Consider the following 15,585-nt stretch of genomic DNA (forward strand, 5'->3'; position numbering starts at 1 on the left):
GAAGCACTAGCACAATTGCTATGTAAACAAACTCAGAAGTTCCAAACTCATAGGAAGCAAAAAAGGCGCTGTAGACTGAAAATAAATCCTTTATTACGATAGCATTCCTTAAGCACTAGTTGAGCGCTTTCATCTGCACCATCGCAGACTTCATCAGAACTAGTGCAAAACATTTAATTAACTCATTGGCGCCAAAACTTTGTTACTCAATTTAAAGAAACAGTACTCCATTTGTAACATAACTAATATTGGACCTATATAAAAAACATATAAATCTTGGTGATTTATGTATATACATACCAAAAGTAAATACAAATGTATATATAATTATAAATATTGATTTTAAAAGTCACTAAAAATAATTATTCATATGGTATTGTGATTGAAATACTAAAACATGAATTAAATTCACTATGTGTACTTACATTTCATCAAATATTGCAGCCATAAAAATATTATGTATCAAGAATTAAAAATGGTTTTATACTTATAAAATCGTTAATACCTGGATTCCTGGTGGAATCAGTTAAAATCTGCCACTTGCTTTCTTTACAGGCCAGTCTTGTTTTCCAATCCCTCCAAAAGGAATTTCCTTCACCTCATCTATTATCATAAAGGAGAATGTGTGTCCCTCACCATATTCCTTGATGTGTCTGTATAGGGCATTTTACTATCCATTTTCCTAATTTTATAATAATGCTCATAAATACGTTTCTTTAACTCTCTTTCTGTTTTGCCTATATAATAGGCTGGACATTTTGCACAGAGCTAAATATACTATGTGCTTGGTGCTGCAATTTCCACCTATGCTCCTAATTTTACTGTGATTAATGTCATTCAAAACAATATCACTGTTGGTGTTTATATGTGTACATTGTTTGCATCTTCCGCACTTTCTGGTGAAAACCTTGTCTTTATTATTGTTTCTGCCTTTCCCTAACTTGGAATGTTCCAGTAATCTTTTTATGTTGGGACCAGTTTTGTATACTATCTTAGGTTCCTCACCCAGTATATTTTTGTTGACATCTGATACTGTGATAATGTCCCAATATTTCTTTATAATGTCCTTAATTTTTTTTATATAGGTCCAATATTAGTTATGTTACAAATGGAGTACTGTTTCTTTAAATTGAGTAACAAAGTTTTGGCGCCAAAAACTGTTTCTAAATGAGTTAATTAAATGTTTTGCACTAGTTCTGATGAAGTCTGCGATGGTGCAGATGAAAGCGCTCAACTAGTGCTTAAGGAATGCTATCGTTGTAATAAAGGATTTATTTTCAGTCTACAGCGCCTTTTTTGCTTCCTATGAGTTTGGAACTTCTGAGTTTGTTTACATAGCAATTGTGCTAGTGCTTCTAGTGCTTCATTTGCTTCCTGCAAGTCTGGAACTATTGAGTTTGCCAAGGGAAGCTTCTTGTGTTTTTCTAACTACAAAGTATTGGATTGGGTTTCTCTACCACAAGCTAAACGGATAGTCAGGACTTCCTGAGCAACCAGGCATTTGCTCTACAACATTTCATCAGCTTTACAAACATTCTAAGGTACTTTTTATGGTTGTTGTGGTCTCCCACACAGACTGTTGTGAGTTGTGTTCAAGTTACTTTGCATCATTTGGAAGAGTTACAGGAATGTATATGCCTGGGATATAAACAGATTTAGTCCTACTTTACTTTTGAACTTCTAAACATCAGTGTATAACAGTGCATGAGTTTGGAACTTCTGAGTTTGTTTACATAGCAATTGTGCTAGTGCTTCTAGTGCTTCATTTGCTTCCTGCAAGTTTGGAACTATTGAGTTTGCAAAGGGAAGCTTCTTGTGTTTTTCTAACTACAAAGTATTGGATTGGGTTTTCTACCCCAAGCTAAACGGATAGTCAGGACTTCCTGAGCAACCAGGCATTTGCTCTACAACATTTCATCAGCTTTTACAAACATTCTAAGGTACTTTTTATGCTTGTTATGGTCTCCCACACAGACTGTTGTGAGTTGTGTTCAAGTTACTTTGCATCATTTGGAAGAGTTATAGGAATGTATATGCCTGGGATATAAACAGATTTAGTCCTACTTAACTTTGAACTGCTAAACATCAGTGTGTAACAGTCTTTTTGTTACACTTTAGTTCAACATCTTGCCAATTCGGCGAAGCAGTGAGGTTTCTGTGGATTTAAAAGAAGTGTTTTTTCATCTTTTTTTCGTTCTGTTTTATCAGTGACATAATTCAAGTTTCATATATCAGTGTCATTTTTTTGAACTTTAGTAGCTATCCCAGCTACGGTCCACCACTAGTCTATCTGCAGGATCTGATTATATTATACTTTAGAATTAATTGATTTACATTTCTTACAGTAATTACTTCATGTTGGTGCAGTCAGTTTGTGTTGTTAAATATTAGTTGTATGCAGTATAAGTGACTAGTGGAACAAGTACAGCTTAAGCAGAAGGGTTGTGCGATTCCATAAGTCCAGAGCTAACCTTTCATACAGTGCCACACCCAGAAGGGGGCTTTTCCTTAACTCAAGAAACTGACACAAAATTATAATTGTTGAGGTTCTGTTATGATCAAGTGACATTTAAAAGGGAACAGAAGCCTAATAAGCAAAAGGAAATAATATCACTAGTTTTGAGTTTTGCTGGGGGTTCATCTGTGCCAGTACAACCTGGGAACAAATGTTGCATATATCCCAATGTGGTGAACAGTCTCAGTGACCTTAGAATGAGCATTCAGCTGAGGAATTTCAACCACAGATTCCATAACTAATGTACTCTTAACTGCACTTGGTTATTAAAATGGGCAAATTCTTGTGTTCTGCCAGTGAGAACAGCAGTAGGCTGGAGCTCTAAATCAGTCATATTTAAATATGTAGAATAACATATTTTCACTTAAGTTCAACAAGTTTTTTGTTTTATGTATTTAATTTAAATCATTGTCTCCCATTTTTAAGCTGCTTAACCATGGCACTGATTGCTATGACTTCACAGTTAAACTGCCTGCATTGTAACAAATGCACTCTGTGTGTGTCTGTGTGTCTGTCTGCGTGGTCTGCTTTTGAAGCACTGTAGGCTTCAAAGAGGCACGATGAACCACACAACTAGCATTGCAGTCCTACAGAAGAAAACTATAATTGGTACTGTAGGTAAGAATCTTTAAATATTGGTGTACCAGTGAAATGTAGTTTGTGGAGAAACAGCCATGAGAATTTTGGGATACTCTATTGGTAATAATAGAGTAGTTACGGGAACATGTCATTTGGACAAATGTATTTTTCAATGAACAGAAAAGAAGCAAGTGCTGTTTGTTGAAACTACCTTCACTGTCAGTGGAGTTTGCTTTTCTGTCCACTGTTGTGTAACCTTGGAGTTGGTATATAATAAATCCAAGGAGTGTGAGTGTGTCTCCTCACATGAGGGGTACAGGGGTGCTTGTCCCCCTGCAAAAAAAAAAAAAATAACATTGTAATATCTGCTGAAGGAAGTGTCAGTGCCTGTTACACAGTGGAGATATAAACCCCAATCCAGGTCCACTAACTAATCCAACAAATCACCAAAATCAGTCTAGCACCAATACTAGCCTACTCAAGAAAACTTCCAGTATCCTAATAATAAATCATAACATAAGAAGCCTCCTTAACCACTGAGCTCCATGCAAACATACCATTATACTTGCCTGTCATCATCTTCCTCACAGAAATGTGGCTTAAACCACACATTAAAAATGAAGAAATACTTCCCCCCCCCTGGCTATAGCGTACTATGAAAAGACCGTATATCTGAAAGAGGAGGCAGAGTTGCTCTCCTATATCATAACAACATTAATGTTGAACTGTTTAATATAGAAATCCCTGCATTTAATAATGTAGAGATCCTACTTGCTAAAGTAAGACTTAAGTACACAAAACAGCTAAATATCTTAGGATCATATATCCCTCCAGGAGATGACAACAAAACCCTAGAGTCTGTACTACACTGGGCATCTGAAACCCTCCTCCATGAAACAGTTATACTAGGCAACTTCAGTTTAGATTGGACCTCTCTTAACTCACCCCGACCCTCAAATCATATTAACCTTTATGGTTTCTCACAACTTATACAACCCCCTACTAGGATAGACAAAACTTCAAAAAAAGAATCAATATTAGACTGGATTCTCACCAATTGCCCATCTTCCACTCATAATTTCGGTACACTACCTAACATTCTAAGTGACCACCTCGTAACCTTTTCATCAGAGACGAAATTAAACTCACTAAAACTAGCTTCCTTAAACACATAAGATGCACTAAAAACTTCAGGACTAACGACCTTAATACCACCCTTAACCACTCTAATTGGTCCCCCCTTTTAACACTTCTTTTAGACGAAGCAGTTGAGTACTTCAACACTATCTTCTTAGGCATTCTCAACCAACTTGCCATCCCAAGACAAATCTGCATTATAACCATCTATGCCCCATGGCTTACCAAGAACTCTAGGCAACTTATGAAACAAAGGGACTAAGCATGAGACACCTGATGCAAAAACAAAACTATTCCTAATAGGCAAACATTCTTAGAACTGAGAAACGCAGTAAAGAAACAAATCAGACTTGACAAACATAAATACTGTAACAAAATTCAGTCTAAGCACAATACCAACCAACAAAACTTCTGGGCCACTATAAACCATATTCTCCAACCAGGTAAATCACAGATTCCTCATCCAAACATGGATACCACCTCCATAAACACAGCAACCGAATTCAATGAGTTTTTTACCAACTCTATACCAAAACTGTCAACAGACTCACCCTCCTCAACCCCCACTATACTACATTACCGACCAAATAACCCAAACTCCTTCACCCTTCAACTAGTACCATCTAATACCATCTATAGACACCTAACCAAACTTAAACCCACCACCCTAGCAGCAGACAAACTACCCACCAAATTCCTACAAACAGCTGCCAAAGCCACTTCCTACCTAATTTCAATAATCATAAACAGATCAATCTCAGAACAAAAGGTGCCACTTCTCTGGAAAATCTCCCACATTATACCAATACATAAAGGGGGCACTTCCACCGACCTAACTAACTATCGCCCTATAGCTATAGTTTCCCCACTGGCAAAAATACTTGAAAAATGTATCCACACCTAGATCCTAACACATCTCCTCTTCAACAATATTCTTGCTGAAACTCAACATAGATTCAACCTCAACCATAGTACCACCACTGCACTCATTCAATTTAGTAACCTGGTAAATGAGCAGTGCAACAATGGCCAACTAGTTTCTGCCTTATTCTTTGACCTATCAAATGCATTTGATGCAGTCTCCCATACAAAACTTTTAGGAATACACTCAGAACTAAAACTACTACTTCCACTATATTATGGTTTCAAGAATACCTCTCCCAGCACCAACAAGCTGTTTAGTGGAAAAACTCCCTTCCCCTTATGAAAATAGGAGCACCTCAAGGATTAGTCCTAGGACCCTTACTTTCACTATATTTACAAACAATCTTCACAAAGCCACCCCTCTAACATACCTGGTTAAATATGCTGACAACTCCACCTGAATCTGCTCTGACCCCACCCACCAACAACTTCACATCAAGACCCAAGAAGCCTTTACATCCATCAAAACCTGGCTAACAAACTCCCAGCTAATACTAAATCCTAAAAAGACCCAACTCATGCTCTTCCATCCCTCCAAAGTAACTATACCCATTCCCTCATTCTCTATTTCTACATCAGATAATACTACCGTCTCCCCTGTCACACAAACCAAATTACTAGGGGTCATCATTGACAACAATATGAAATTTGGCAAACATAGAGCTCAAACGATAAGCAAAGTCCACAAAAAACTAGGCACTCTTTACAGATGTAAAAACTTCCTAACTAACAACAGTAAAGTCACATCACTGTCAAGCCCTAAAACAACTTTCCTGGCTGCAACTGCCAAACACCTTAGCCCTAAACCAAACTATTCTAGCTCACCATATACTGTACCATCCCAACAAAACTCCAGCCTTACAAGACCTGATCACCCCCTACTCCAATTACCGAGAACTAAGATCCACTAACAAGGCTCTAATTGCAATCTCCAAAACCATTACAGCTCTGGTGACTCCCTGCATTCTAGTAACATTGCCAAGACTTGGAACTTTCTACCACTGGAAATCAGGGCACAATATAACAAAACCATCTTCAAAAAGCAGCTTACTTCCCACCTGAAGAACTCTTGGTCATGCAACTGCCTAGCACCTGGCTGAGATATTCTAATGCCTTTCTCCTACCCATCATCTAACATCATCTTTAAAACTCCCACAGATTCACTATTTTATTATCTCCGATACCTACTCACAGCCAGCTACTCTGCTCTGTCCTATCCTAAATTACTAACTCTCCTCTAGATTAAGTTGAATAACTTTCCCTTACAATGTCAGTGTTCCTTTATGTGAACTTGTCTATACCTCCTCACAGACAAACTGTTTTAGTATTTTTTTTCTTTTCTTTTTTTATCTTCATTATGTTTTCGATATTACCTCTACTAAACAAACTATATAATCATACCATCATATGTTACTACCTGCTATATTTTTAATTGTATGTCTAAACCACTATGCTTATGTGAATATCTTATGTATTTTATCTTACCAATTGTTCTGGAGTTTTTCTCCCTGGGCCTCCACAGAAAATGGACAGCTATTCCCAGTAAACAAATGTAAAATAAATAAATGGTTAATTTCCTTTCTCTGAAATTTCCTTTGGTGTGAATCAGTATGAATCTGTTATCACAATGGATTTGTAGTAAACTACTAGCATAATTTTTCTGCGTACAAACACTATTGAAAGTTGAACTGTATGCTGAAGGCATGGTCATTCAAGCAGACAAACAGAAGACAGAATAAATTCCCAAATGTTTAATGCTTTACTGTTTTATGGGTTGGTACGAGGCTAGTTGCCATCAGGGGCAATTTGAGTGCAGCCATTTTCCCAAAGGTGAGAATTAAACCATGTACTTTGTGCTTGTGAGGCAAGCATCTTAACCACTAGGCTAACCCTCAACCCTAATCTCTGTTAAGAAAAAATGTGAATGTTGTTTTGACTTGTAACATTACAGGTTAACTATGATTTTAACAACACTTACCTGACTTTGTCAAAGACAGCAACTAATTTTAGACACGTATTGAAATTGAGGCTGTACATTTTGGTTTTGGTAGTTGCATTGAATTCAAAAACTTTAACAATAGTAAGCCAGCTTCCTGATGTGTGCCATCCCTAACCCTGCCTCTAATCCAAACCATGAAATCTTACTAGTCATAATATTGAGGGGTTTTGCTCGAGGACAGAATCTGCTTAACTTCACAAAATGTGCAGAAGTGAAAGCAAACTTCATACCGATTTACTGTCTTACTGTACCTGTGGCTATATTCTAGCATCTCAGAGTTTTTTCATGTAAGGCTCTATTAAAATGTATATGTATCAAAAAAGCACAAGTATCATTGCTCATGTGGTTGATGCTGGCATTTCGAAAATCAGTGTTAATGAAAAAAAAGTTTCCTTTTTGTGATCTGATCATCCATACTCCACCCCACATTTTGGCATAATTTGTTTCAACAGTGGTAGTGTTATGGAAAGGTTTTTCTAAGATACAGCGAAGCCCCCCTGCACCACCTTACTAATGTGTGCTACCATAATCCTGTTCCAGCCTCTAACCCTAACTCTGCACCTTACCTTAGCTTTTCCCAACACTACCACTATACAAATCAGATTGGACACACACACACACACACACACACACACACACACACACACACACACACACACACACACACTCGCACTCGCACACGTGCACACACCATGCACGCACACGATCACACAGACACACACACACAAGACACACAGATACACAGATAGCAGAACAGTCGTATGCTATCAGAGGTGAGTTTTTTGTTTTGTTCTCCTAACTATAGCAGTGACATGTGCAGATTGCCTGCCTCAGGCGGGTGCACGTGTGCTTCCACACATGCTTATACTAGTATTGTAACATACCACTAGTGTGACAGCACTAGCCATGGCCCCCCTATGGACTAACTGCACCCCCCAGAGTTAGTAAGCTGACAACTGACACATCTTTCCCTCTCTCCTATAGCAGCTCCTTCCAGACCCAGGTTGCTTGGTGCAGAAGTCAAGGCTTTATCCTTCTTTATCAACAGAGTTAGGTATCTGTAATTGCTGTTTAAGAGACACTGACTTTTCCTGATAAACTTGATTACTGCATGGTATAAGACTATATAGACTATATGCCTGTGCTTGTAATATACTGGATTTAAAGTAAAATAAGAAATCTATATACAGTTCTGTGTTGTGACCAGTAGATTCAAATGTGTCCCTATTTTCATTTGGGTATCAGTTGTGCCAGTAGTTAAAATACAAACGTTCAGGTGATCTGACATTATGGATGTGACCAGGCAGGGAACATCATAGAATACAATAAGGCATAGTATTACCGGTTATTAAGAATCAGAAACAAGGATGTCTGCCATCACACTGAGAATCACATCACTCCCATCCCTGTGTTTAAAAAGCAATAGTTCCATCTAGACATCAGGATATCGATATCATCTGTTGTGGTGGACTCAAAGTCCACATTTGTCAAATCCAGTAGTTCAAATTCAAATTTGCTTTTTCACAGAAATTCTACCTTTCTCAATAAATATGGTGATTTGGAAATACAATAAGAAATATGTGGATGAATACACAGAATCTTCCCCTATGAGGTATGGGAATGAAGTCCCCCACAAGAGTATTTTTGTTTCATTTTTCACCGTGCCGTTTACTTTAGCCAAAGTCACTAAAGCTGTGCCTGACTAATGTGATTAAAGGTACAGTAATCTAAATCAAATTCAGGCCTTGTGAGTATTTCAAGGGTTCTGTCACCACTGCTGTTTAGTAACAACAACAAATGTCTTTCACTATGAGACTGGACCATGATCAATGATAAACTACATTTGTGATCACATCAGATGTGCCCCACATCACCAAATGTGTGTGTGTGTGTGTGTGTGTGTGTGTGTGTATATATATATATATATATATATATATATATATATATATATATATATATATATATATATATATATGTATATATACATATATATATGTGTGTGTGTATATATAATTAATTCCCAGTTGCATAGCTCCAGTAGCATAAGCATTTCAAACATCATGGTGGTATGGTGCAGATAACAGAAAATTGTTGTCTTCTTATCTGTTTTGACTGTGGTGATTTGAAATGTGTGCTTAGGCCTACAATGTGAACCATGATCAGGTCACAATTTGTTTCAGTTTCATGTCTATTGATTTAAATGGAAATTGCAAAACTGTCATGTTAAGATATAAAAATATAGTTTATACTGAAATTATAGGTGATAGGTAGTTAGAGGTCTGCTCATTTCCAAAATCTATTATGTAATCTCTCATCATTGTGTTCATTTGAAAATTTCATAATGGAATTTTTGAGCAAATAATTTGCAAAATGGGTTATGTAATGGCAAACAGTGAAGCACTTGTTATTTTATTCCTTATTAAATTTTTATGTAATGAGCAACTTTATTAGATATCCATTGAACCTTTAGTTATAATAAAGCCATGTGCAATTTAAAGTACATGTCAAGCTGATGAATTAAGTGAACAAAAGAAATATACTGTAGGCAAATGTAGCTTATGCAAATGTTATTCACAACTTGCTTTTTAAGTGTTTTCCTGAAACCCTTTACAACACAAAATGCCCTTACTGCATGGTTACAGAATATATGATGAAAAGCAGACACATTAGTCATATTTCACAAGACAGAAGGAAGAAGACAGAAACATAAAATACAGATAGGCAAATGCTGTAGTTTTTCTTTTGTTGTGATTTAAGCCCTGTATATATAACTCTCAACCTCTTAACTCAAAGCTGAACAAATGCAAAAAAATATGGGGAGACAAAGGCCCAAAAATAGGAACATATTTTAAATATTGCTCTTATAAATTTAGAAAGTTGCTAGAATAATAGGTTTTTGCAATGGTTTTGCATTGGCATGCATTTTCTGAAGGCTATGCAGTCTGAAATTCAAATGTCTACTATTATTTAGTGACTTCATTCCTCAATGATCTTCCATAAAACCCCAAAATTTATGACGAACAGTCCATAAATATGAGGCAGAAATCTGGAGATTCAGAAAATCTGGACAGTTGACAGGTATGCCTATATATCTTGTGGCATTATCTTGACTTAAAAGTGACAGGTAATTTGAAATATGTTTATATCACACTGGGAAAATGTCTACCTGTATTAGTATGGGTCTACCTGAATTAACCGAAACTGCAAATGACCGACAGCGAGATAACCGACACCAGAAGATTGACAACAGAGAAGACCGACAGTTGAGAATCCCGACATGTTAAGGTAAGTGTGCGGTAGGGACGGATGTTAGGGTCAGGGTGTGGGTAAGGTAAGTGTGTGATAGTGACTGACGTTAGGGTAGGGTGCAGGTGAGGTAAGTGTGCGATAGTGACAGACTTTAGGTTTAGGGGCGGGTTAAGAGAGTTAGAGTTAGGGTGCAGGTAAGGTAAGTGTGCGATAGTGACAGACTTAAGGGTTAGGGGCGGATTAAATGAGTTTGGGTTAGGGTGCGGGTAAGGTAAGTGTGCGATAATGACGAACTTTAGGGTTAGGGTTTGGGTTAAGGTTAGTGCATATATAGTTGTGTATGTAAGGTTTAGTGTAGGTTTGTAAGGTTTTTGGTGTGCTTGTGTTGTGTGTGTGTTTTTCGGGAAAGTTATTTGTTTTGTTGATTGTCGGGATTGTGGTTTGTCAGGCATGTGAAGTTTCGTGTTTTTGAACTTTCGGTTTTGTCGTGTCGGTTATTTCGTTGTCTGTGTTTTGGCGTGTCGGTGTTATCAGGTAGACCCATTAGTATCTGAGTTTTGTGAGATTTAGCCTTACATGTATCTGTTTTGCAACATTCTCCACGCAGAATACTATAAGGAGGAGTCATTTATTTTTATTTTTATTTCCTTCTTGCATTGAACAGAACACGGCATAAACTTAAATACATATATACTAACATGTTTTAAGTGGCAAGTATAAATACAGCTGAAATTCATTTTTTGACTGAAATAATGTTCTTCTAAAATAGTGCATCATTTAGAAATATTACATTACTTGATATAATGTGCTTATTTATTTATTTGTCTGTACTAAAACAATAAATCATTTAGATGTATTATATTAATTGATATGCTATTCTTCTGTATGTATTTTTTATTGCAGGGGTTTCAGCACAACTCACCAGCTCACGGTTACGTAGAAATACTTCAGTGGGAACCCCATTTTGGATGGCACCTGAGGTTGGCTGATTTTGATCTATATAAACTTTATTTTATATTGTAGATAATCACTTATGCCTACTGTTGAGTGACATTCATCAACCTGCTCCAATGTGTGTGTGTGTGTGTGTATGTTTCACTATTTACTGTTAGATGTATTTAATATAAAAGGCAAAGATGGGTGATTATATTGTTAGAGCTCTGGACCAGATTCCAAAAGAGTCACTCTCAGTGTAAGTCTGCCCTGATTACGAAAGACCTGCTTTCAGTTAGTGACTTACTTTGGTGTAAGCCCTATCTATAAATAGGATTACATGGGGGTGGGGGAGTGGGGCTCATTCCAAAACAACTGCTTTCAGTGTACTCTCACTTACAGTGAAAGCAAGTCTTTTGGAATCGGGGGCCTCTGTATCAGAGATTTCTGGGTACTGTATACTTTAAATGTATTAAAAATTACGTGATTTGTAGGTAAAATGATTTATCTTCTGTCTAATAACTTATTTCACTTGTTTTCTTCTCACATGTGCAACTTAATTTTATACATGAAATAGACTAAACAGTTTGCAGCAGGGATGATGCTTTTGTTATTGAAGGCAGTAAATGTTTTTGCTTAGATTATAAAAAATTATTTAGTAGTGGGGAAGTCTGTCTAATTCTTGTGCATCACCAAAGGTGATGGTATATAAGGACTTCTCACAACCTTCTGAAGAAATAGAATTGCTACACAAGTTAACAGATTAAAATTAATGTGGAATGTAAGTGCAGAGAATAGTTTTTTTGTGTGTGTGTAGAGATTTTGTTAGTTGGATACGTCCTACTAGAAGTCAGTTCTTGTCTTTAGAGCCGGTGTAGTGTTTATGTGGCTTTACTTGAAGTTACACAGTAAGCAAATGTAAATAAAATGACAAGAAAATAAATAAATGGTGCAGGAATCAAACCCATGTTTGCAGAGTACAGCTTAGTCATGGAACATTGCCTTACTAACTAGAAGATGCTGCATACAAGTATGAGAGTGGGTGCACAGAGGGATTTCCTATTAATGCAGGATAATAAAATATGTTTTGCCACATAATTCCACTGGGACACTACATTGTTTGCTTAAACATTCAAGCTGGCAGCTATTTGTTTTCATTAACAGTATACAAGGTTGGTTCTCCTCCTGAAAGTCAACACTTGCGTCTAAGTTATAGTAAAGTACTATAATTCCATACAAGTGCTATGTGAAAGTATTTATATGAAAGCTGATAATAATACATTTTAAGTTGTAGAATGCTGTAAGGAAAACCTGTATAGGACAATGTCAAAGTAATACCATAAAAATTACTCTGATAGATTGTTAGGTTTCAGTAACATTTATATTATGACTGGTACAGTAGAGGAAGTTACATAAAGAGAAACTCCACTGTAAAAATGTATACATGTGTGTATGTATATTTATATATATACATATAAATATATATATATATATATATATATATATATATATATATATATATATATATATATATATATAGTTAACCAATGATTCTGTCAAAAGGGTTTTTAACCTGTCCCTAATTATCAAGGTGGCAGATTGCTAAAATGTGCTACAGTCGACATCCATGTTATTGACTTTGGCTCAGACTTTGGTCATGGTTCCTTGCTCATGGAGTTTGTATATATAAATATCATGTAATGGTGACAAAGCCTCCATGTTGGGCTTGAGGGTGCAGAGTCTCCCACGTAAAGCATTTTTTTCTGGTTTTATGTTTTTGATTTTATTGAATTCCTAGCTGTCACTTTGTTTTTTTTTTTTGCTTGTTTTTTTTTGCTCGCTTCGTTTTGATTTATTTTGAGTGTTGATTTTGTTTTGGAGTTTTGTAATCATTGCCTAGACTCTTCCAATGTTTAAATGTTGATGCAGTATATGGTTATGGTAGTGGATTATTGTTTGCATTGTTTGCTGTTTTGATACTTTACTACTGTTAATCAATGCATTTGTGATGCATTGTGAACTAGCGAATGTCCTTTGATGTTTTGTGCTTTAGATATTTTTAAATGTAATTGTGCACGTGTGTGTGTATTTAAAGTGGTCATTAGCTTAAGCTTATATATATATATATATATATATATATATATATATATATATATATATATATATATATATAAAATAACCATACATTCCATAATTTGTGTTGTTCTTTAGGCACAAACAATATCATACAACCTGATCTTTCACAAATAAAACAACTTTGGAATGCTTAGAACCACATCTGATACTTGCTCCCTGACAAGACTATCACATTAACGTGCAACTAATTCCAGTGTTATTTCATTTGTTCAAATTATTCATAGTGCATTAGTTTATTTGAAGTGGGATGTCCTCTGTCACTGTGGGCCTCACACCTTAGGCTCTTTCTGCCTCTTTTTAATACCCAGGCTTAGTCTATCTTCCTTTGAGGATCCCTTCCTTAGTCCATTCAAAAGAATGCCTAGATTTTAATCTTAACTGCAAAACAGTAATATCCTGCTGTTCCTCAGACTGAGTTTTTAACTGAAGGCTGTACCCTAACTCCAATTGTGTCAGTTGCCTGGGAACCTCCTACAGGCTGTTTTACCATTTTAGGGACTGCTAACTGTCTAACTATACTTTATGCTATGCCCTGTTATTGAATCAGAATAATTTGGTTTCTGACTATATTTTCATTTCTTATAACCCACATTGGGCATCATGGGGACTCCCAAACGTGGGACTTTTTCAGTATCTCTGTCTTTTTCACAAAATGGAGTTTGGGTCCCTATACTATGGTACTGACTAGACATTATGCATGATTTTGCAGTCCTTACAGTGACAATGCTGTGGATCACTGCCTTTCAGATTGTCTATGAAAGTATTACCAATGTTTCCTTTTAAATGAATTACTTTATTTGTGCCTACTTTAAGCTGGTAGAAGTTTTTATTGGTCCTCGTACATTTTCTTCAATACAAAACACTTGAAACAGCAAATTATTTTAAGTGTTCAGACGGTAGTTGTTTAAAAATCTCCATACCTTGCTAATGTACATTCTTAACAAATTTAGAAGTAGTACATTCTACTCATTCATTGAGGACTTAAAACTGTCTCTTCAGAGAAATAATAAAGCAAGTAGCAGCTACCAGTAGGTTTGCTTTTGTACAAAAATTTTTAGTTGAAGTAATAAAGGCAACAGTTTGCTGGCCAAAAATTAGATGATTCTTCCTACAAATATTTTCTCCAACAACTAACTGTGAACAGCAGTTTCACTTTAGCTGTCTATAGCACATCCTTAAAAAGTAAAATTGTAGACAGTGAGTAACAATGAAAACTACGGTGTTTCATGTTTGACCTAAGTCCTGCAGGGCAAGACAAGACAAAAGCTTTCTGACAAAAAAGTGAAATTTGAATAAATAAATGGTGATACTTTCACAATCTGACAGTGAAACCTGTGCAAATGAAAAAAAGTTTGAAGGATAATGATGCATTCTGTTTAGGTGAAATTACAAGGAATGAAAAATAACCCTTGGATAAGGTTAACTACATTAGAGACTGGAACTTTCCTTTAAATAAAGTAGGAGTATGCTATAAAGCCGCAGTGGTGCAGCGGTAGCATTGTTGCCTCACAGCAAGAGGTTCTCCCGTTTGATTCTCGGCTGGAGTGCCTTCTGTGTGGAGTCTGCATGTCCTCTCCGCAGTTGAGTGGCATTCGAAAGACATGTGTAGAATGGGTGTGCCTTCTTTAAAGGTTGGGCGTTGAGCTGGCACCTTGGCACCCTTAAAAAAATCTACTGCCAATTATTAGCAGACCGGAGGTCTGCTGTGGTGACCCCTAATCGGGAAAAGCCAAAAGAAAAAACAAAAAAAAACATGCTATAATGGGTAAGGTTCCAGACAACAAAACTAGAGACCTGTATTTCAGTTACACCAGTCTGTACATGTAAAAAAATAATCTTAAGGAGTCAGTTAACCATTTCATACTTCTAGGCTGTAGATGCAAAGATGACTGCTTCCTCATAGGTTGAGAAGCACATAGGTTCATACTAGATCTTTTCATCAGGTAGATCATTTGCAGCCTAGCCTCAAGATTTCAGTTTTTCAGGACTCTATAACATGAATAACTATTTCCTAATTTTGTCCTCTTTCGATGAGGGATTGATGGGCTAGACCAGGGGTGAATTTAAGGATGCCCATCTATCTGTCTGGGTTATACTTAAAGAATGTCAGATA

The 15,585-nt window shown here is 36.4% G+C and overlaps 1 protein-coding gene across 1 annotated transcript in view; it reads left to right on the top strand.

The window, feature by feature from the left end:
• The window catches only part of LOC122805399 (myosin-IIIb-like), a 950,073-nt gene that overhangs the window by 599,143 nt on the left and 335,345 nt on the right, over positions 1-15,585 (top strand). Inside the window, exon 6 of the mRNA XM_044075509.1 lies at positions 11,307-11,383. Coding sequence (XP_043931444.1) covers positions 11,307-11,383 — 77 coding nt within the window. The remainder of the gene's footprint in view (positions 1-11,306; positions 11,384-15,585) is intronic.

This window comes from Protopterus annectens, chromosome 6.part1, assembly GCF_019279795.1.
Source record: "Protopterus annectens isolate FY-2018-M chromosome 6.part1, PAN1.0, whole genome shotgun sequence".
NCBI lineage: Eukaryota > Metazoa > Chordata > Ceratodontiformes > Protopteridae > Protopterus > Protopterus annectens.